The sequence below is a fragment of the Alligator mississippiensis genome, chromosome 1, assembly GCF_030867095.1.
Source record: "Alligator mississippiensis isolate rAllMis1 chromosome 1, rAllMis1, whole genome shotgun sequence".
Lineage (NCBI taxonomy): Eukaryota > Metazoa > Chordata > Crocodylia > Alligatoridae > Alligator > Alligator mississippiensis.
In genome coordinates, this window is record NC_081824.1 from 242,020,364 (window position 1) to 242,042,473 (window position 22,110).

Genomic DNA, 22,110 nt, shown 5'->3' on the forward strand with positions numbered 1-22,110 from the left:
CTGCCCAGAGCAGGTCTAAAACCATGTTGTCCTAGGCACCCTGCTGCATGACCTCCAAACCTCCCCCACAGTCATAATTCAGTTCTCCAGTCAGAGAACAAACTCCAAAGAAAACAGCTATAACACAAAAACCAACCTACTCAGCCATAACTCAAATACAAACCCCTCCATAAACATGCTGCAACGCTCCTACCCTAGGGAGCCGTCTTGTTCTCCCAGGTACCTTGCTTCCTTCCTGACAGCTAGCTCTGCTCATCTTTCCTCTCCCTACTACATGTTTCTACTTCTTGTGTTTCTGAAGCCCTTTGTAAAGCTCCTTCCCCTTCTGATTATATGAGCCAGTCCAAACACCTGTCCTCAGGCTCAGACTTATAAACTGCTTGCACCTCCCTCTTCCAGTCATCTGACCTAGCTCTCTGCTGCTAACTCTCTAATCAACTGCCCAGCCTTCTGCTGCTTGCAGACTGCAGGCTGGGTCCTTCAACCTTTTCACTTTTGCTACCTATACCTACCAACACTAGGTTGTAGCTTCCCTGTCAGCAGCACTTGCTTTGCTGGCTCTGTCCTGCTCTTCCCTTTTCTTTCCAGTAATGGGGGAGCGGGCGTGGCGGGCACTGTTACAGCTACCATAAAGGGGGATAATACAACAGAGAGCAGAAGACATACCAATGGCTTGAAGTTGTAGCAAAGTAAGATTAAAAAACTTCTTTGCTGTTAGATCAGTGAAGCAATGAAATAAACTACCTAGGGCAGCTGTGGAATTTGCATCATTGGAGTTCAATAAGAAGCTGAATAAGTACTGGTCACAGATGGTCTACTACGGCTATTTCCCTATTTCCCAAGCTTCTGGGTTTTGCAGGTTGCTACACAGAATTGGGAGAGATTTTTTTCCCCTCTTTTTGTTGCTACAAGTCACTTGTGGGGAGGGGGTTCCCCACCAATTTTCTCAGCAGCACTGTGAGTTGGTTGGGGATTTTGACTGGGCTGTGCCAATGCTTCTGCTGGGTTAAATCTAAGAGGTTCCTGGCTAGAGAATTTTGCCCCTCTACTCAAGGTCAATCACCACATTCGAGATCAGAAAGCAATGTTACCCCACGGTCAGACTAATAGAGACTGTGTGGGGGGAGGAGTGTTACCTTCCTCTGAAACAGGGGATCATGACCCTCTTCCTCAGATCTCTGAAGCACATTGTAACAACCTTTGCAACAACAGGACACTGGCTGCTGTTGTTCTCCTGCTTTACCTATGATATGTTAAGGTGTTATGTCTTGTGATTGTATGTCAGGGTTGACTGTAGTTTTACTAATAGGCTAGACAAGGCTTTGTATGGGATAGTTTGAAAAGGGATGATCCTGCCTCAAGCAGGGAGCTGAACTAGATGAACTCCAGAGGTCACTTTCAGCCCTTTATTTTCTATGATCTGGGCAGGGGCAAGTGGGGCTCAGCCCCATGTGGAGCATCAAGGTCTCGATGGGGGAGGTGGACCACACCTGCACCACACTGCCCCAGTGAGCTCTGCTGCACGTGCCCCCTGTCCCCACCTCCCTCCCTCCCCCCACCTCCGGCCAGTGCCCAGGACCTAGCGTGCAGGCAGTCCCCCCAACACACGCCCCATACCTAACTTCCCCATACACCCCCACTCCTTCACCTACCCCCCCACCCTGAACACACACACACACACACACACACACAGCATAAAAGAGTAAAACTATTTTGAGCTATTATGCAATGCCTCTATATACATTAATCCAAAAAAAAAAAAATCAAGACAAAAATTATTCTTTGAAATAAAATTAAAGTATGTTATGGTCGATGTTTGATTTTTAGTATATTATTTGCTGTTATCTATAACTTATTAAATGATATCTGCTGAAAGAATTTGTGTGTGTGGCCCTCAACAACTCACCAAAACTTGTTAAGTGGCCTGCTAGCCAAAATCACTGACCACCCCAAGACAGACCTTGGCAAATGTATTGACTTGGCTTTGCTTACACAGACCTCATTGGCACAGGTCATCCAAAAACTGAAATCCATATTTGCAAGACCTGATGTTCCTGAGTTCCTCATATCAGACAATAGACCTTGGTTTACCTCTGAGTTATTCCTACAGTTTGCAGAAACTTTGCTTTTTCAGCATTGCACTAGCAGTCCTCACTATTTTTATAGTAATGGAGAAGCTGAGAGAGCAGTAAAGACTCTGAAAGGCTGTTACTTAAATCCATAGAGCCATATCTGGCAGTCCTGACATATTGATCTAGTCCACTGGCATCTGGAGTCTCTCTGGCTAAATTGCACGGGATGATGACACCATTACCTGTGGCACTGATACAACTTAACCCCTAGATGACCCAACCTATGGGAATTTAAGAAACAAAATGCTGAACTAAAACTTTGGTAGAAAAGAAACCTCAATATTTGATACAAAGTAAAACCACTACCAGACCTGTCCTTGGTCTGAAAAATGAGGTCCCATAAAGACTGGAAGCAGTCATGGAAGAGACAGGCTCTGACTGATGGAGAGTCCAGGGTGGCACTCCAGTCTCTGAACTGGGAACAAGTTTAACCTGTGTGTACTCAGTGTTAGGCACAGGGTCTGAAACAGTTGGTAAGTGTTTCAAAGGTTTTCTAAGACCTTTGTATAGATATCCTCAAGTTTAAGAGATATGAATCAGATCCTATCTGATCTGAATGATGAAGCAGAAGGTGGAGGATGATGGAGCCTCAGGAGGTGCTGTGCTTCTCATGACTATCCCCTCAATGGCTGTTGGCCATTTGTCAAAGGATGGAGAGTCAAGACATCAGTGGAGTAGGAATGCTTCTTCTTGTGGAAACAATGGCACTTCCTTGGAAAAGTGAAGCAGAGGAAGAGGTGATTCCTGGGGCTGTCTCTGCCTGGAGAAGGATGATAATCTGTGCACATGTCTACACATGCGCATTTACTGCGCAGTAACCAAAATTATTGTGCAGTATGGGCATGTGTCTACACATGCACGCCCAAACTGCGCAGTACATATGGTGACTTATGCCAACTTGAGCATAAATTTGATACTTGCATCATGCAGGTATATTTACGCCCGATTAGTTACTGCACAATAATGCATGTGAAGATGCCTTACTGCACAGTAACACCGCATGTATGGACTGGCTTGGAACTAACTTTAGTCCCAAGTCAGTATACACACAGTGTTAATGTGCTTTAATGCCTGCGTGTGTAGATGCCGGCCTATTCCCACTTACTGCGTGGTAAATTTAAGCCAGCATAAATGCACTTGTAAACAAGCCCTGTGTTTCCTTTTAGGGGTGGGTTACAGACACTACAGGAATGAAGGGTGACACTGGCTGCTTTGTACAGGTGCTGTATCCATTTTGGAGCTAATATCTTGGCTTCTTCAAAAGGGAGGTGCTGGACTGCATTCTGCACCTCCCTCAGAAATCCAAGGAACATGGATGTGGCAGATCCTGCCTGTATTCCTGCAAGGCACTTCAGCCAAGATAGTTCTGATCACTAACTGATTCTCAGCAGGAAGGATTGTAAAATGAATCCCTACAGTCCTGGGTCAGATTCCCCATAAATGAACTAGACAGTAATAAATGCAGAAGTGGTAGCATGCTGAGACAGCTTGATGTGGAAAGACTGGTGAGGAGACAGTAAAGACTGTCTCCTTGAGAAGAGGCAATTCTGTACTCACTGGAGGACTTCTAAGGTACAGAAAAGATGGTTGCCTTGACAGGGAACTGATAACCCAGCGGTTCTACACCCAGCTCAGTTCTGTGTTCTAGGCTCAGAGGCCAACCCCATGGACTTACCCAGGAAACAGGCCTCAAGCGTGGTCTTTCTAGCACTCCTTTCTAGCCTGGGAGGCAAATGATTTAGATGGAGCACTTCCAAGGATGTGGGACTCCCTTAAACAACAAAGGTTCTAAATGTTCTCAACTGTAGCAGGCTACAACAGCTATATTTCAAGATGGACACAGCCTAAACTTGAGAGATATGGAAGGAAACATGACAGCGGAAGTAGTGAGAAGAGAAAAGAAAAAGATAATATGATGATGCACAGCACTGTCTGCACCCCCTTTCAAAATCCTAGAACTGCCCACACCCCTTGTTCCAAATTCTCTCTGTTTCTCCATCATGCTCCCACAGATGAGACATCAACACAGAGAACTGAACCCTGACAGGAGCACCCCTTCTTGTTGTGTTGGACTCACCCACCAGCCTTGACAAGGTGCTGGGCTATGGCACATGTCTCTGGTTGTTCCTCCTGGAGTTTTGGCCAATATATTCAGAGGGCTGGTTTGACTGGCAGCCTGTGTGGTAGCCACCCAAATCCAGAAGGGGAGAAGGAAGCCAAAACCAATCATTACAAAAAGAGATTCTTTATTGAGAGCAGCATGTGAAAAAACTCTGGGCTGTTGTGCCCTCCACTCAAGCAAACAAACTAAATGGCTCTAGGCGGCATTCCAATAATAGAAATACTACGTCTGGGAGAGGTCAGCACTTTACAAAGGGAACAGAGGGGTTGCCACCCCAAAGAAACATACAGAAAAGGCATCGGGTAGTCAGGAAAGCTAGTGAGAATCTCCTTCATATGCCAGGCACTTAGTGTTCCCACTACTGGGCCTTGCTCCATCAGGGCATGGCGAGGTGCTGGGGTGCCTAGCACAGACAGAAGAGATGGGAGGATGGAACCACTTAATAAATATACAGGTTCCTTAGCGAGCTCTATAGAACAGGGAGGGCAGAGCTCCCGCCCATCACAGACTCCCCACTCCCATTTGACAAGGAATGGGCAGGGACATGATGGAGGAAACCCACCCAGGCTACCCTTCTGGACAGCACCAATAGCCCAGCATTGTGCCTGGCCAGCCTCCATAAGAGGCTGCCCAAGAAGAAAGGACGGCGGATGCTGCAGGTACAGGGCAGCAGTGAGCGAGCAACAAAGGCAAGGTTTTGAACTAGGCTACACTGGCTTGTGCTTCGAGTCCTATGGTTGCTGTACACAGCAGATCTCAGCTGATTCTGGGAGTGGGGATTTCCTGACATGCTAGTACAATATGGGAGCTCAGAGATACTAAGGGATCCAGAACTGCCTTGCCTCACTGCACGGCTCAGCCCCCACCCAAGCTGTGCAGCAGCACAGACTTACCATTGGGCCTCTCCCTCCTGGCAGAGGGCTTGCTGTGCTCTGTGAAGGGCTCTGGAAATACCAGATGTTACAAGGCACAGAGGAGACATGGCCTCCCCCTTCCATTTGGCTGTGGAACCAGCCAGTTGCTCCCAGCATTCCCTGCTCACAATACAATGATTGGCTGGAGCTAGACCTGCGGGTATCCGAGGTAGAACCTGGAGGAGGCTTTTTCATAAGGCATAGGGAGAAGCCCCTGCAGCGCTGTGTCCAGTAGTGTAACCCATGGTCCCTCTGGGCTCAAACTCTTCCCAGTCAGCTTCTGGAGTCTGTAGCCCTGATTTCCCCCCTCCCCCCAGCACTGGGCCTGGTCCTCGCTCAGGCTTTGCTGTCGGATGGGCTTTCCCCAAGCATGTTGGCAATTTCGCTGAAGGATGGACGGTCCTTGGGGCTGGGGGCCCAGCAGCGCTGCATCAGCTTGTAAAGCTTCGAAGGGCAGCCCTCAGGGTGTGGGAGCTTCACTTTCCCAGACTGTAAACCTGGAGAGGAAAGCAGAACCCAGAACATGAGAGACAAGAGACATGTCTCCTCCCATCCTTGCCTCCAGCTCCTGTGGCGATGGGATATTGTGTGACTCCATGGCACAGCACCCCCAGCAGACACTTTTTGCACCTGCACATAGGAGTCCCCCAGGGCCACCCATGTGTGAGGTGGAGCAAGACCATTCATCCTCCAACACAGTTGTCAAATCAGATGACCAAGAGCCAGGAATTGCCAGGCAGGATGAGGGCTGAGTACATCGAGCCCAGGGCCCCATCTCCAACACTCGCCAGTCAACTTCTCCGGTGGGAGAGACAAAAATGGGCTAGGATGCTCCAGGGGACATGCCATGAACAGCTCAGCACTTTGGCCACCTCTTCCTCACCAAGTGCAGGCTGAGCAGGGAGTGTGTCTTTCCCACTGACCCTGACTGGGGGACTGGGGAGGCTGCATGCTAACAGCTTGCACTTCACAGGGCAGCCCTGAGCAAGAGCCGTAATGCCTCATGTACCTGCTAGCACCTCATCATCAGTCAGCTTGGAGTGAGGCAGCTCCCCATGCGTGAACACCTCCCACAGGAGGACCCCAAAGGACCACACATCAGACTTGGTGGAGAATTCATCCTCCAAAACGGCTTCTGGGGGCATCCAGCGGAGTGGGACCCAGGCTTGGCGGAAATGATAGTACTCACTGCACAGGGAGAGGCATGGAAGAGTCAGGCCTGTACAGGTGGTGCACACAGCTTTTGAGAGGCCAGGCCCCATGCAGCCAAGGCATAGCTGCCTAACATACCTGTTGTATACATCTTTGCTGAGGCTCAGGGCTGACACCTTGACCTGCCTCTGGGCACTAATGAGGCAATTCCGGGCTGCCAGGTCTTTGTGCACAAACCTGTTGTTGGAGAGATGCTCCATCCCCAGGGCCACCTGGGAACAGAGGGACACCTGCCACAACAGAGAGATGTCAACATCAATCACACAGCCAAATCATATCCTACTCTGGCCTGGCCTGGCCTGGCCTGGCACCAGGATCCAGAGGGGCAGACTCTATAGCTCATCCCTGCCCTGGCCCAGCCCATACTTCACTTTTGAGCTAGACTTCTAAGCCAGGCTGGCCCTGGTTCCAGGGCAGGGAAGGGTCTTCATCCTGTCTCTTCCCTGAGCTAGTTCATCTTCTTAGCAAGGGACAGACAGGTACCCATGACCCAAAGGAACACTCTCTATCCTATCCCCACCCTACGCTGAAAAGGAGCCCTCAGTCATGCAAGCTGACTCATTGTGTCCCTTCTAGTCTCCAGTGCTGCTGCTTTACCTTGTGTTTAGTGCTGAGGGGCTGGGACTTGAGTGTCTCATCCTTGCTCTTGGAGATTCTCAGGAACTGCTTCAGGTCCCCCTGTCAGAGAAAAATTATATTCCAGAGCCACCTTTCATAGATTCACAGATGCTAGGGTTGGAAGGGATCTCATCTGATTGAGTCCGACCCCCTGCATAGGCAGGAAAAAGTGCTGGGGTCAGATGACCCAGCCAGATACCTATCCAGCCTTCTCTTAAAGACCCCCAAGGTAGGGGAAAGCACCACCTCCCTTGGAAGCCCATTTCAAATTTTGGCCACACTTACCGTGAAGAAGTTTTTCCTGATATCTAGCCTAAATCTGCTCTCTGTCATTTTATGACTATCGTTCCTTGTTACCCCAAGAGGCGCCCTGGTAAACACAGCATCTCCGATTCTTGCTGTGCTCCCTTAATGAATTTGTAGGCAGCCACAAGATCACCTCTCAGCCTTCTCTTGCAGAGGCTGAAGAGGTCCAGGTCCCTCAGTCTCTTCTCATACGGCTTGGCCTGTAAACCCTTAACCATATGAGTGGCCCTCCTCTGGACCTTCTCAAGATTATCCTTCTTAAAGTATGGTGCCCAAAACTGGACACAGTACTCCAACTGCAGTCTGACCAATGCCACATAGAGGGGAAGTATCACCTCCTTGGTTCTATTTGTCATGCATCTGCTGATGCATGATAAAGTGCAGTCAGCTTTGCTGATGATTTCGTCACACTGACAACTCATATGCATCTTGGAGTCCACTCTGACGCCAAGATTCCTTTCCACTTCTGTGTTGCTGAGAGGGTCACTTCCCAGCCAGTAGGTGTGCTGGATATTTTTATACCCTAGGCGCAGCACTCTGCATTTGTTCTCATTGTACTGCATCCTATTGTGTTCTGCTCACTTTTCCAACCTGTTCAGGTCTGCCTGCAATTGTTCCCTACCCTCCAGAGTGTTCACCTCACTCCACAATTTAGTATCATCTGCAAACTTGGACAGAATACACTTCACACCCACATCCAAGTCACTGATGAAGACATTGAAGAGTACAGGTCCAAGGACTGAGTCCTGTGGGACCCTACTACCCACATCCTTCCAGGTCGATACTGACCCATCTACTACCACTCTCCGGGTGCAACCCCCAAGCCAATTTGCCACCCACTGGACCATGTAAACATTGAAGTCACAGCATCTTAATTTCTTTATGAGAATAGGATGAGACGGGATGGGATGAGATACCGTTTCGGTGAAAGATACAAGAGTGGCAAGGGCCTATCACTGGCTCTCCTTCAGACACCATAGAACCCCTCCACTCCCACAGCTGGTGCTGCTATCACACAAGGAGTGGGGGTTGTGTGGAAACTTGTGTTTACTGCACCTGACCCTGAATGGGGAGGCTCCTCTTGGCCTCCTGACAGGTATTACTATCTAGTGTTCCCACTAGAAGTCACAGCCCTCTTCCACTACTGATCTTCTTACCCACCTGAGCTGTCCCAAGGCAATTCAAAGCAAGCCCAGGCAAGACACTCGCAACGAGTACCTGGGATCCTTACTTCCAGGGTCACAGTTTCCCAAATCAGCCTTAGTAAGCAAGAAACACCAGCAAAGCTGCTCCCCTGGCCTGGGAGGGTTTGAAGGCTTGACCAACATATGGGGAGAGCTTCGAACAAGTAGATGTTAGGGCAGCCTTAAGCTGCCCCTTACTCTCCTGCTCTTACCTCACCTCCCCCAATACCTACACATCCTGCCCTTACCCCATCCCCCCTGATTCCTGCACCTCTTCTGGGGATACTAGGCCTAGTCAGAGGAGGTACAGGGACCAGGGGGATGTGGGACAGAGCCAATCCCTGCTCTCTCTTCATCCCACACTCTCAATCCCTGCACCCCTTGACTTGTGGTCATGCTGAACAGAGACAAATTCATCTTCTGCCAATCTTCCTTCTAGACGGGGGTGGGCAAAGTCTGGCCCACAGGCTGGATCAGGCCCGCAGTGGCCTCCATTTCCCAGCAGCCCCTGCCCATGTCACTGCAGCCAGTTTCCATGGAGACCCAAGCAGCGGTGGGGCTGTCACTGTGCAGAGCCAGGGTTTCCAAGGAGATCAGCCCCAACAGCACTGGCAGGGTGCATAACTGGACAGGGAGCTGCTTCAGGGCCAAGATCTTGTGGCTGTGACACTGGTCCGGAGTTGGGACAGAACTGCAATCTGCTGCCATCACACTCTGGCCAAGCGTGTGCAGGTAGTGGATTGTAGCTCTGTCCTGGCTCTGGGCCATGCTGTCACTGCCACAAGATCCCAGCCCTGGAGCAGCTCCCCACCCAGCTGTGCACCCTGCCAGTGCTGCTGGGGTTGGTCTCCATGGAAACCCTGGCCCTGCACTGTCACAGCCACACCACTGCTGGGGTCTCCATGGAAACAGGCCGCAGCATGGGCTGGGGCTGCTGGGAAATGGAGTCCAGCCACCAGACAGATCTGCCATTTTGCCCACCCATGTTCTAGATAATCAATGTCTATCACAGCAAACCCCTGGTAATTTAACACACACACCAAACTACCATGGTGTGGTAGGACCACTACCTAGGACTTTACCCTGGTAAAGGTGGTAGAGCAGGGGTAGACAACCCCTGACACGCATGACAGAGTGTGGCATGTGAAGAAATTTTACTTGGCATGCATACCTTAGGGTAGATGGCAGGAAAGGGGCCAGGGCTGCACTGCCACAACAAGGATCAGGTCCCTTGCAGCTCCCCCACTGTCTGTCCCTGGCATGCCAATATATTACAAGTTGAGGTTGCAGATGTTTTTGGCACTCTGCCTAAAAACACTGCTGACTTCAGTGGCAGAAGATCCTACAGACTCAATAAGGGGACAGAAAAGTAGGACAAAGTTTTTCTCTAGACTCCTAATTAACCCTATTTGGCATCCATCTGGTCCACGTAATGCCAAAAACAACTTCTACCCGTGGCCAAGAGGACTGCTCTCTGGCTCAGGAGAGTGGTTAGCTCATTTGCCATCAGCAGCAGCCCCACAATTTCTATCCCAGATAGATGGATCCATTTTTTTTCTGGGTCCTTGGAGTAGCTGCTGGAAGTCAAGTGTCCCTTACCAGATCCACATATTCCAGGATCATGTAGTGCGGCTCCACCTCACGACACAGACCCAGCAGATGTACCACATTGGCATGATGCAGTTTGCCAAACATCTCAGACTCACGCCTGAAGTCCAGCTGCAGTTGCTCATCTCTGGTCTGCAGGCTCTTCACCAGAACAAGCATCTCACTCTCGCTGTCCTCAATGCCTTTTGCTTTGGCCAAGAAGACTTCCCCAAACTCACCCCTCCCTAGAAGAAGAAAGCATCACCTTAGTGGGTAAAAATCCTTAAAGACCACCTGCAGAAATATCCATTTTTCCACAGCCCATTTTTCATCTCCTGCTCCCTCCCAGCAGCACCAAGCACAGGTGGTCAGGGAGGCAAAGCACTCCTGTCTATCATTCCCCAATCCCATTCAAAAGAAGTAAAATTTGAGAAGAGAATAAAGGCGGGGCTGTGCAGGCTTGCACAGGCAGCCCTATACACTGTGTGAACAACTGTTCCTATCCACAAGAAGTCAATCTAGTCTTTATGCCCAAAACACAGCTGACACTGCTCTATGAGACAGTCCTCTAGTGGCCTAGAGAATGGTGTGAACCAGGGAGAAGGGGTGAACCACCCCACTCTGCATGAGGGCCCCCTATTCACACACTCCTCTCTGTAGAAAGACTGCCTCTTTACCAGATTAGATCTTAAGGCTTAAACCAACTGGGAGCTGTTGTAATACCTACAATGCTAGCACACCCTAGGTATGTGGCCTTCACATTGTTCCAGTCTAGTTCTCAGGGATGAGATCATGAGGATACATGAATTATAGTGCATACAGCCTGCAACAGGAGCCTCAGGAGAGGGGATAATCAGGTGACTCTTGCACATGTGTCAGATGTAAGTGCTACATCACAGAGCATATGAACTTAGGGTATGCACCTTACCACAGGGCAAAAAGATGAGATCAGTTCTCACCTCTAGCACTGTCATCTCTGCTGGCTCCTAGGAAACAGTAAAGTGAGTTACTGAGATACTGATCAGCTAACAAAGCAATTGTGAACCTGGACCCCAAATTTACACCATAAGACATTCCCATTCTTGACAGTCTATTGGTAGTTCTGGCAATATTCTTTGCAACTGCTAGGAAGAGGAGACTTGAAGAATTTGTTCTGGGTAACTGAAGGTCTTCAAGGTATGTTGTCCACCCACATTTTCCCATTTTCCCACATAAGTGAGCTTAGCCTTTGAGGCCTTTTTTGCCACAGCAGCATCCATACTAAGTACTCCCAATTCCTCCCTTCAGGCCCCCTCTCCATAGCACAAGCATCAACAGTGGAGAGTGCATGCCAGCTCTTCCATTCCCTCTCAACCACAGAGTTGCAAAGAGACAGGCTCAGAGGAAGAATGGAAGGATTGTGGGGTTTGAATGCATGTGGACAACACATTTGGAAGAACTGGAGTGTCTCAGGCAAAAATCAACTGGTGTACAGCTTTGTCAAATGCTCTGTCACTCCAGAAGGCCTCTACAAATAGAACAGTATGCGAGGGTGTGGGTTTAGCTCCCTATTTCTGCTCTGCAAATGTCCATTGCAAAGACCCTGCAGAATGAGGCAGGAGAGGAAGGCTAGGCCCTGACTGGGATACATCTAAACAATGGATGGAGAAGCCACTTTGTCCAACTCCTAGCAGAGTCTAACACAATTGGAATCTAAATGGAAAGCCTCTGTGAGGAAAAAGGTGACTTCCTGGATCTCTCCATCATGGGCATGAACAACTGTGGATACCTGAGGAATTCGCCCATGTCAGCAGCAGGACAGAGGTTTTTTTACACAACCCAGTGTGAGGAGGACAGCTTCAGTGGGGCAAGCACGCAGCTTCAGAAAAAAAGATGGGAAAGAAATTTTCTGGCCCAGATGGAACTTGAAAATGACCATGAGCAGAAATTTGTGGTGAGTTTAGAGAACCATCCACCCAATCCAGCTAACAAGTCATGTATGGTAGATCTGCCATCAGGGGTCAGATCTCAGTGACTTGTCTGGCAGACATAATCCCCAGTCACCTGGGCCAGGCTGGTGCTGCTTAGATGATATGGGACCTTGCACCACAGTGTGTGAAATGCTTTGGAAAGAGCCCAGAGCAGTGATGCTAAACTGGGGTGCCACAACACTCTGGAGGCACTGGGGTGCCACAACACCTGGAAGCTTTTAAGGATACCACACAATATAGTACTGTGTACAAACACCTACACCTGATTCACAAGGTAAAAACAGAGTTTTTACATAAGAATCCCATAGCATCAAGAACATTCTGACCTGTTGTGGTTTTTCTGTGTTCATTGCCACAGAAGAACTGTGCTGGTATTTTCCCCCACAGTCAAAAATGAGTGACAGCTGGCAATTTCTGAGAGTACCTTGACTCTAACTAGGGGTGGCTTGAATCTAAAAGGTTGAGAACCACTAGCCTAGAGTAACATCTTGGAGCAGAAGAGTTGATGCTCTGTGTTTTGCTCCATTGAAATGAGGTTTATCATCAGAGAACTCAGATTAGGAACAATCAAAAGATGAATGAGTCTCTTACTTGTGGTGGACCAACCTGACCCTGTTCAGACAGTCCACTGCCTCACTATAGGGACCAGGCAAATGAGTTGCTGAAAGGTTGTAGCAATGGTGAATATACCCATGCTACAATGGGAGGACCCTGGTTATTTATCTAAAACATGGAAGTCCACTGACCAAGAGTGGTTGTTATGGTTGTCAAAAGATTGCCTGATACTCTGCTGTAGGTCACCTGATAAGCCAGTCATCCAGATTAGGAGAAGGCAGCAATCTCCTGTTTCTGACATGTGCTGCTATTACTGTGAGAACTTTCCTGAAAACTCTTAGGACAGCAGAGAGGTCAAAGGGTAGGATTCAAATAGCGAGCAGTTATTCATGCTAAGAAAATGTAGATATTGTCTGTGGGAGGGTTGGATGGCAACATAAAAGGAGGATTCTTGTAGGTTCAGAAATGTTAGCAAGTCTCTAGCACAAAGAGGGAATGAAGGCTGCTAGCATGACCATTTTGAACTTGAGCTTGCAGATGTTCCTGTCCAGGTTTCAAAGCTCGTGCTCAATCTCATTTTTCCTTTTTGGAATCATGAAGTAAGGCTGTGGAATCAGGAAGTAAATGCTCCACTCCTCCCAGAGACAAGAGATAACCCCTGCTGAAGAATGCTCTTGTGAGAATGTTCCCTGAAAATGGATGGGATGTGTACTTGAAGAGGGAAAGGAGACAACAGGATGATGGAGCTGCTTTTCATCTTGTCTGTGACTTACCAGTCTATGGGAATACCGGTTCAGGCCAAAAGGAAGCCAAACAAGGAAAGAAGGTAGGATCTAGGGAAGCATTTCTCAGACACACCATCAAAGCTCCTCCCTTCTGGTCACAATGAGAGGTTGAGTGGGAAGGCCCTGGATGGCAGTGCCTGCATGTCTATCTCAAATTGCTATGGAGGGTCAAGAGGGAAAGATGCCAGGAGGAAGGAACAGACAGAGGGAGTCTGGGGACTAAATCTGACGGAAGAGAGACTTGGGCCAGGAGGAAGACAGGTGGACTCCGAATGAATGCAGAACAACCTTTGAATCCTTCAGCAAATGGAGGGTTGTTTCAGTTTCAGTGCTAAACAACTTAGCACCCTGAATGGAGATGTCTTGCACCAAGGTTTGAACTCTTTCAGGAGTCCAGAATACATTCTCCATGATGCCATTCTCATGACTACAGCAGTGGCCATGGAGTGCGATGCCATCTTCACTGCAGCCAGGGCAGCTTGTTAAGCAATCTTAGGCATAAGTCTCTCTTCTGATATGGATAAGAGGAAGGAGTCTCTGGACCTAGAAGGGAGGCTGTCTGCAAAGGAAGTCACAAAACTTGAAATCATATATGGCTAGTTTGGTTTGATAAAACTCAGCTTCACCAAGAAGCAAACCTTCTTGCCACACAAATCTAGGTATCTGGGCTCATCTTCACTTGGTGGCAACCTGGCATACCCTTGTCTTCTTGTTGGCAGCTGCCACCATGAGCAACAAGAGGATTTGGTGCAAGCATGGAACTTTGCCCTCTGGAAAAACTGTTTTCTGTCAGGACCTGTGTGATGGGATTTCACAGGTGTCATAAAATGGCTGTATAGTGGCCTCAATGATTGGTAATGCCATTTTCAAAGGATTTGGTTAGCACAAGATGTCTGTCAATTAATTCACTTACAGGGGCCTCCACAATTTCTTCCAGGTTGAGGACTCTTATTATATACCTAAATATGTCTAGGAACCCTTCAGGTTTCTCTGCCACAGAAACAGGTGAAGGCACAGTGCTTGAGGAAGAGGAAAATTAGTTTAGCTCTTCCTATGAGGAGTATCATTGGATGGCAAATCAGCCCATGAAATGGGAGGCAGGGAGAACTGATAAAACCTGAAGGAACAGAAGAAATGTGACCTGAGTGATGAGTCAGTTCTGCAGATATAAGGCCCCCAGGCCAGAAGGTGCCAGGATGGAAATGAAGGACAGTTCTGGAATGTATCAGCTGGATAGTGGCACCAAAGTGCACAGAAAAGCAGCTTCCATAACTGTGATGAAAGGAACCAGAAGGGGCAGGACCAGATCAGGGTTACCCTCAGGACAAAACAGGAGTTAGAGGATGATGGATCAAAGAGCAGTGTTGATAGTCTTAAAGGAGAGGCAGAAGCCAGTGTAAAAGGAGGCCAGGGAAACAGTACTAGCATTTGGATGTCTGATGTCAAACAGCTGGATACCAACAGGGCTGAAGAGAGCCCTCTTGAGTGTTGATCTCTGCAGGGATCTGCCTAGGTTAAGGGATAGCCCCATGCCACACTGCCAAAGCAAAGCAGAGACAAATATGGCACTAATTTGGAGGAAGACCTCTTCCACCTCTTGGTATGAGCAAACTCAGGTGGTGTCACAGAACTTGAATCAGCCAGCACCAAAGGTGTAGGGGCCTGCTCTGCCTCATGAGAGTCTGTGGGCATGTCTACATGAGACACTATATTGCTGTAGCGATGAGCTACAGTGATGTGGCTCATCACTATGGCGACATAGCGTTGGCAGGCACAAACCATGATGCTGACACTATATCACCATAGCGACGAGGTATGGTGATGCAGAGTCTAAAAATAACTGTGCACCACCAGGACTGTGCAGTACCAGCAGGTACTGTGCATTCATTTAGTACTTGTTAAAGCAAGTACTAAATGATTACGCAGTACCAAACGTGCAGTCACAGGCATCTGCAGACATGCCCTGTGAACACTTTTTCAGGATTGATCTTCTTGAAGCCAGAAAGTAATGTAGAGGTATTAATTTGAAGTGATATGCATGTCCTCCAGATCCTTAGGCAACTTGGAGGTCACAGAGCCTGCAGGACTGGTACTACCATTTCTAATGGAGTACTGTGCATCTTCAAGTTGGCACAGGTGGTGTCAAGGGGGCAAAAAAGCACTCGAGCAGAGAGGCTGGGCAGCACTTCTCTTTAGACCCAGCTCTGGGGCACCCCTTCAGCTGATCTGGAGCAGTGAAACAGTGCTGACAGATGTAGTGCCAACCATATTATGCTAGGGCACCAGGATGAAGCAATGCTGGGAGAGCAGTGCAAACCTGATGATACAATGTTGGGTATGAATGCTGCGTGCCCCTGGAAGCTGAGGGGGCATGGCAAGTTCCAGCAGGTGGCAGCAGCACTGTTGGTGGCAGGAACATGGCAGCAGTAAGTGGAGAGCTGCCACAAGCAGCTGCAGTGCTCTCAGTGGTGGTTGGTGGTTGGTGACCACCTGCAGACACTACCGGCAGCAGTAGCGGCAGCCAGCGGTGTTTACGGACCATCCACAGACACCGCCGCTGGCGTACGGGGTGCGGGTAGCAAGTGGCAACCACCCACAAGCACCACTGACAGTGTCAGCAATGCCTTTTCACAAGGACTGTATCGCCACGCTCAGGGGGTGCATGTGCACCCATATGCACCCGCTACACTTTGCCAATGATGTTGGGATCCAAGAGGAATCTGAGGGATTTATCAAACACAAAAATTGTTTCAACTCATCCAGGGAATTGAAACGAATTGAGGAGCAGAGGTGTATCCTTGCTGCAAGCAAAGGGGCTGAAGCACCCAGTAGAGATGCCACTGAGGTAAAAAAAAGTCTCCAGCCAAAAGGTTCAGGTGCTGAGCTCACCCACATGTGACTCTGTGTGTGGAGAACTACTGGAAGGAGAAGTCATGACCAGGGATCCTGATTTTCTCTGATTTAAAAAAATCCCCAATTATCAGTTAAAAAAAAGGGAACCCAAAATCCACATTTTTCCATGACTGAAATGAAACACTACTAAAAATTGAGGATTTTTTTAAAATCAGAGAAAACTAGGATCCCTGGTCATGACCATGAAAACAGCAGCACCATGAAATGCCTCTATATCAGTGGTCACCAACCAGCGGCTCTAGATCTCAGAGCCTCTTGGAGTCGATCCGAAGCTGGGGTAGGGGACTGAGTGCCCACATGCACACGTGTCCCAGCCCAGCAGGTCAGTCCATGGGAGAGGGAAGGGGAGGAGGTTAGATTGAGGCCTGCATGGTGAGGGACAGTGTCGCAGAGGCAGGAGCAGGGGTAAGTTGAGTGGGGCCCAGGTGGGTGGGATTGACCTGCTGGGGAGGTGCACCCAAATAATTTTTACTCCCTCTGCCTCGACCTGCCCCCCACTCTGCCTACCCTCCCCACTCGCTAACCTGCAAGGGGGGGGGGGGGGGGGGGGGGGCCAGAGCACAGTAGATATTGGGTTGCTTTAAATGCCAAAGGTGATCTCCTACTTCAAAAGGTTGGAAACCACTGGTCTGTGTCATTACATATTCACCTTTGCTGATGAGACTGCCAACAAATGTACATCACTTTAACTTTAATGAGCCAACAATTGGGCACACGAAGGAGGTGTCTGAAACTCAGAGAACCAGGTTTTCCTACCTTTTGGGAAGGGAGCTCAGGGACTGGAAATGCCCCAAGCAGAACAATGGTACTAACACAAATATGGGATTTCAAGTAAGGTGAAAAGCTCAAGTACAGTGAAAAGCTTCACCGGCACAAAGGAAGTGGTGGGTAAAGGGAGGAAGAGAAATGCAGATGTCCACAGATGGGGGATGGGCCTTGACAATGCCAGATGACCTGTCCCCAGCCCAAAAAAATGTTCCTGAATGGTGATGAAATCCATGCAGGGAACCATATGCAAAGCCAGTAAGTTTCCTGTATCTGCATTACTTATGCCATTACATAAAGTGCAATAGTGTCTTCAGTAACCTTGGGTAATTTCTCCTCCCAACCCCTTTTCTCAGAGGGTGTTGGTGTTCTTAGAGGTCTCTGCTGTGTCTGCCAAGTGATCCTGGAAAGTTATATAGTCTAGTGTTTCCAAACAGCTGGAGTCCAAAAGTAAAGGGGTGGGTTAAAGCTACTGGGGGTCCAACACTGGTGCTAGGGGCCTAAGGCAACAAAGGCTGTGGAGCTCCATTTTCAGGAAGGTGTAAAAGAGAAAGAGCCTGTGCCCAGAAAGCGCGCATAGAGGCTAATGGAAAAAGTATAGCTGTAGCCCACTCGTGGACCCAATGGAGCAAGCTAGTAAGTATCCAAGAGGGGGTGACTGATCAGAGCTGTGATCCTAGGGATGGCTCATTTCCTGCCTGGGTAGTGCTATACTACAGACAGACAAGCTGACCCCTAGCGCTTCTGTGCCCATAACTTCATTCACAGCTGGGATGCAAAATAAGCTTTAGATATCTTTCCGTTTGTTGAAAGTGGAGGTCCATCCTAGGGTATAAAGTCTCCTAACTGTAGGTCTGGACCAGACTAATCAGCAGAGATCCTGGTTTTCCCTGATGAAAAAAATCGCAAATTCTCTAATAAAAAAATTGCAAATTCTGATACCCCTCCCATCTGTAATTAAAATTAAAGGCCCCCCACAGATCCCCCTGGCCCTGCTGGTGCCCCCCACTCCTCCCCACAGCTCCCCAATCCTGCTCATGTCCCTCACTTTCCACACAACAGGCCCCCAGCCCTGCTGGTGCCCCTCACTCTCCCCAACCCCCAGCCATACTGATGTCCCTCACCCCCCACAACCCCCAGCTGTACTGGTGACCCTCACCCCCCACCCCCACAACCCCCAGCCGTACTGGTGCCCCTCACTCCCCCCCTGCACAACCCCAACTGTACTGGTGCCCCTCACCACCACCCCACAACCCCCAGCCGTACTGGTGCACCTCACCCCCCAACAGCTCCCCTGGTCCTACTCATGCCCCTTACTCCCCCAAAAGCCCCCCAGCCCTACTGGTGCCTCTCACTTCCCCCACAACAGCCCCCCAGCCCTGCTGGAGCCCCTCACTCCCCCAACAGCCCCCCAGCCCTACTGGTGCCCCTCACTCACCCCACAGCCCCCACAGCCCTAATGGTGACCCTCACTCCCCCACAATGGCCCTCCAGTCTTACTGGTGCCCCTCATTCCCCCCCACAACCCCCCCAGCCCTGCTGGTGCCCCTTGCCCCTTACCCACAGCCCCTGTCCCCCCCCCAGGCCTGCTGGAAGGGGCCCCCAGCTGCCAGGGCTATGGGGTCAGGGACCCAGGTCCACAGACCCTTGACCCCCAACAGAAGGCAGCGGCTGCTGCAAAAGAAGGAGCACGGAGCCAGCTCCGCCCCCCGCTGCCTGCCTGCTGTGGGCTGGGGCACAATGGAGCTGTGCAAGAAAGCTGCTTGCCTCTGCAAGCTCTGCACTGCCATGGTGACACTTCCCCTGCATGCAGGGGTGGCAGTGAGGGGCACAACCCTATACCACTGCCTGCGCACACAAGGGAAGTGTTGCCAGGGCAGCGCAGAGCTCACAGAGGCATGCAGCTTTCCTGCGTGGTCCCGCTGTGCCGGATTGCACACGGTGCGCTGCAGAGGCCCCAGGGGAGGGCAGTACAAGTTCACAGTGGCCATGCACCCCACCCCTGTCCTGCGCACAGATCTGCGGGGCGCGGGTCCCCACCACCCCCTGGGAATGCACACTGTGACAGGGAGCCAGCCCCACTCCACCCCCAAACAAGCCAACCGCAGCCTCATCCTGCTCCCTGCAGGGGCTCTGAAGCTGCATACTGAGGCCCCAGGCCCCAAGCCCCACACATTGCCCAGCAGGGCAGCAGCCTCAGCCCCACCCCCAGCCCTGCCCAACTGCCTCCCTATAGGGGCCTCATTCCCCACCCCCTTCCTCCACTCCCCACACTTACCTGCAAGAGCTGCTGTCCAGGCTACCTGACATGGCACCCCGTCTCACTGCCCTCCTCCTGATCCCTCCCAGCCCGCTGCAGGCTGGAACTGTGCCAGCCTGCAGGAAGCTCCCTGTAGAACTAGAAAATCCATGGGTTTCTCTGCTAAAATGGGGGAAATCCACAGTTACTCTGTTTTTCATTGGGAAACGGAAAACCCGGATCCCTACTGATCAGCCACAATACCAGACTAGCAGAAACAAAGCAAAGGACACTGGCACAAGGACAAGCAAAACTGCTCCCCAACGTACCCAGCATAGTGATTGTTTGCAGGTTGGAGCGCGGGAAGTGCATCTTATCTGTGGCACTGTGTCTCTTGCTAGCTGTGGCACCACTGCTCAGATTGGTCAATGCCACTTCTTCCTGGATCTCAGCCGCAGTTTGCCCGTTTTGCATCAAAGTGCCACCTGCAAGGAAAAACAGGCAGAATCAGTTCCTGTTGCCAGTGGATAAGGAACCCATTTCCTCTGCTTTTCTCCTTCACCTGAGCATTCCCCATGGCTCTCCCATAGCCACCCGAGGGGAAGGGAGAACCAAAATCCAAGCACGAATTTAACAGCATGAGTTAACAAACCCTGTGATAACACGGCACGGTAGAGCTGGGCCTCTCACACTGAGTTCGGGAAGAAACACCCCAGCTAACAAGTAAGTGTACTCCAACTTGCCTCTATGCAATCAACTCATCCCAAAAGGCTCATGACTGGCTGCAGACCCAGAAATGTTAATGGCTTATTTCACCTTGGAAGGCCTTGAATAGCTTGCTCCCTATGCTACCCAACTTTTACCAGAAAAGCCTCAGAGAAGGAATTAGTGCCTACAACCCTGGGGTTTTCAGCATTCTTCCTGAAGGAGCCCAGCACTCAGACACACACAGAGATGGAAGAGGGAAGTTTGGCAGATAACTTAGTTTTCACAGAAATCCATTATAGGAGAAAGCAGTGAGGATGACCTACACCTCGCTGTGTTCACCTGAGGGTGCTGCATTCACACACAAGGCTCCTTGCATGCAAATGGAATTCAGTGGCTCCTGTAACTGCTGCAGCCCCCCATTGCTGGCCCAGCATTTCAGCCTCACTTTGTGGTCCTTTCACAATCTAAAGTGCTGGCTGAGCTCCTTGGCTCCTCTGCCCCCTATCCTGCAAGTGCAGCAGGGTCAGCCTGGGCCTGAAGCAATGGCACTAAGACAGGTCTTTACATGCTTGTCTGTCTGTGCCTGGAGGAATGGCCAGTTTTTCCTTGTGCCCACAGGGGGGTTTTGCTTTAACACTCCTGAAAGTTATAGTATGTGAAACCTAATGACACCAGAGAAGACCCTGCTTCCTCCCCTGTACAGCCACTCCCACGGATATCTCATGGTTTACTACTTACCCAAGCCACAGCTGAGAGTACAGACTCTTATGCAAGTCTCAGCTGTGAGTATATGCAGAAGCCTCTGCTGAGATATGTGCTTACTACAGCTGTGCTTACTGCCAAAAAAAACCTACAGCCTGGCCTCAAAACCTAGTCACTCTAATAGGACAACTTGTCCAGCTCCTGACATGAATGCACCAGGCAATAGTCCCCAGCTGAGGCTCAGAGACCACCTGTTATTCATGAGACTTTCTGAATTTGTTTATGGCCACAGGAAAATAAAAGGTTAAAATTGAAGCCACTGCTGCTGTAGTTCAGGAGCAAAATACGACACTGCCCACAGCACACTACTCGCTCATTATTGTTGCTAATAGCTAGCAAAGGCTGGTAACTACTAAGCAACGGATATGGCTGGGAGGCTGTATCAGGAGGCCCGAACTGGCCAAGATAGCTCCCTAACTAGGACACTTAAGGCCCAGGTCCCACCATTCAGACACTCCATCTCTGGCTCCTCGCCCTCTGGGTGCTTCTTCAGCCTTTTTGCCTTCCTCCGTTTCTTGCAGTAGAACATGAGGCCCAGAACAATTATTATATAAGCAACAGCAGCCCCAACCGACAGTCCAATGGTCTGGATCATCTTGTAGGGTGTGTGGCTGCTGAGATTTTCATTCCCTTCTATAGCTGGTTTGTCTGCAGATTAGAAAGGGACACAGGGTAAGATGACTGTACACAGCTCAGTTTAGCACATGGGCTGGGAGCAGGACATGCACAGGAGTGCCTGCTTGGGGCTGACTGTACACAGGTAATGATTTAACACAGGAGAAGCTCCCAGTAAGGGGAGGGTTACAGCTTCAAACCTGTGTAGCCACAACACCCCAGACTGAGATCACATCAGATTTTAACCTAAGCAGGGCCAGGCTGGGTTTGCCCACATAAATGAAACAAGGTGCTGACATGCATCAGTTCTGAAACCAACTTTTCCACCTGCTGCTTGGGTGTGCTATGCTGCTGGAGGCTTCATCTCTCAAGTGATCTGCAAAATGGGGCCCCTGATTCCCAATGGTTACCACCCCCAGTGCAGGTCTTCCAGCAATTCACTCCACTGCCTGGTTAGATATGTCCTGCCTCTGGTAGCTTTCACTACTGCTGTGGGCAAGGATGGTGACCCTGCTGGCATAGTATGAAAGGATCTAAGGAAAAGGAGACCCACAATGTTGCCTGTGTGGAGGGGGCTGTCTGCTTGCCTCTGGCTTGGACATGCCTGCCTGCTAGATCCAGCTGTCCTTTGTTCGGCTACATGGACTTCCATTGAGCTCCCAGCCCCACTGGAATGTGAGATGCTCTGCTTTGGCTCTGAGTGACAGATGGTCCTTTGGGGAG

At 50.0% G+C, this 22,110-nt stretch overlaps 1 protein-coding gene across 4 annotated transcripts in view; it reads right to left on the reverse strand.

Annotated features, from left to right (window-relative positions):
- Nucleotides 1-4,361: 4,361 nt before the first annotated feature.
- The window catches only part of PTK7 (protein tyrosine kinase 7 (inactive)), a 188,245-nt gene continuing 170,496 nt past the window's right edge, over nt 4,362-22,110 (reverse strand). For 3 of the 4 annotated variants that reach the window (XM_059720357.1, XM_059720360.1, XM_059720358.1), the window contains exons 14-21: nt 21,217-21,420; nt 19,632-19,787; nt 11,035-11,061; nt 10,088-10,320; nt 6,978-7,058; nt 6,459-6,610; nt 6,178-6,356; nt 4,362-5,665 (exon numbers count right to left, since the gene is read on the reverse strand). In XM_059720357.1, the coding sequence (XP_059576340.1) occupies nt 5,505-5,665; nt 6,178-6,356; nt 6,459-6,610; nt 6,978-7,058; nt 10,088-10,320; nt 11,035-11,061; nt 19,632-19,787; nt 21,217-21,420 (1,193 nt within the window). In that variant the 3' untranslated portion in view covers nt 4,362-5,504. The remainder of the gene's footprint in view (nt 5,666-6,177; nt 6,357-6,458; nt 6,611-6,977; nt 7,059-10,087; nt 10,321-11,034; nt 11,062-19,631; nt 19,788-21,216; nt 21,421-22,110) is intronic. The other variant, XM_059720359.1, reaches the window with a different exon arrangement.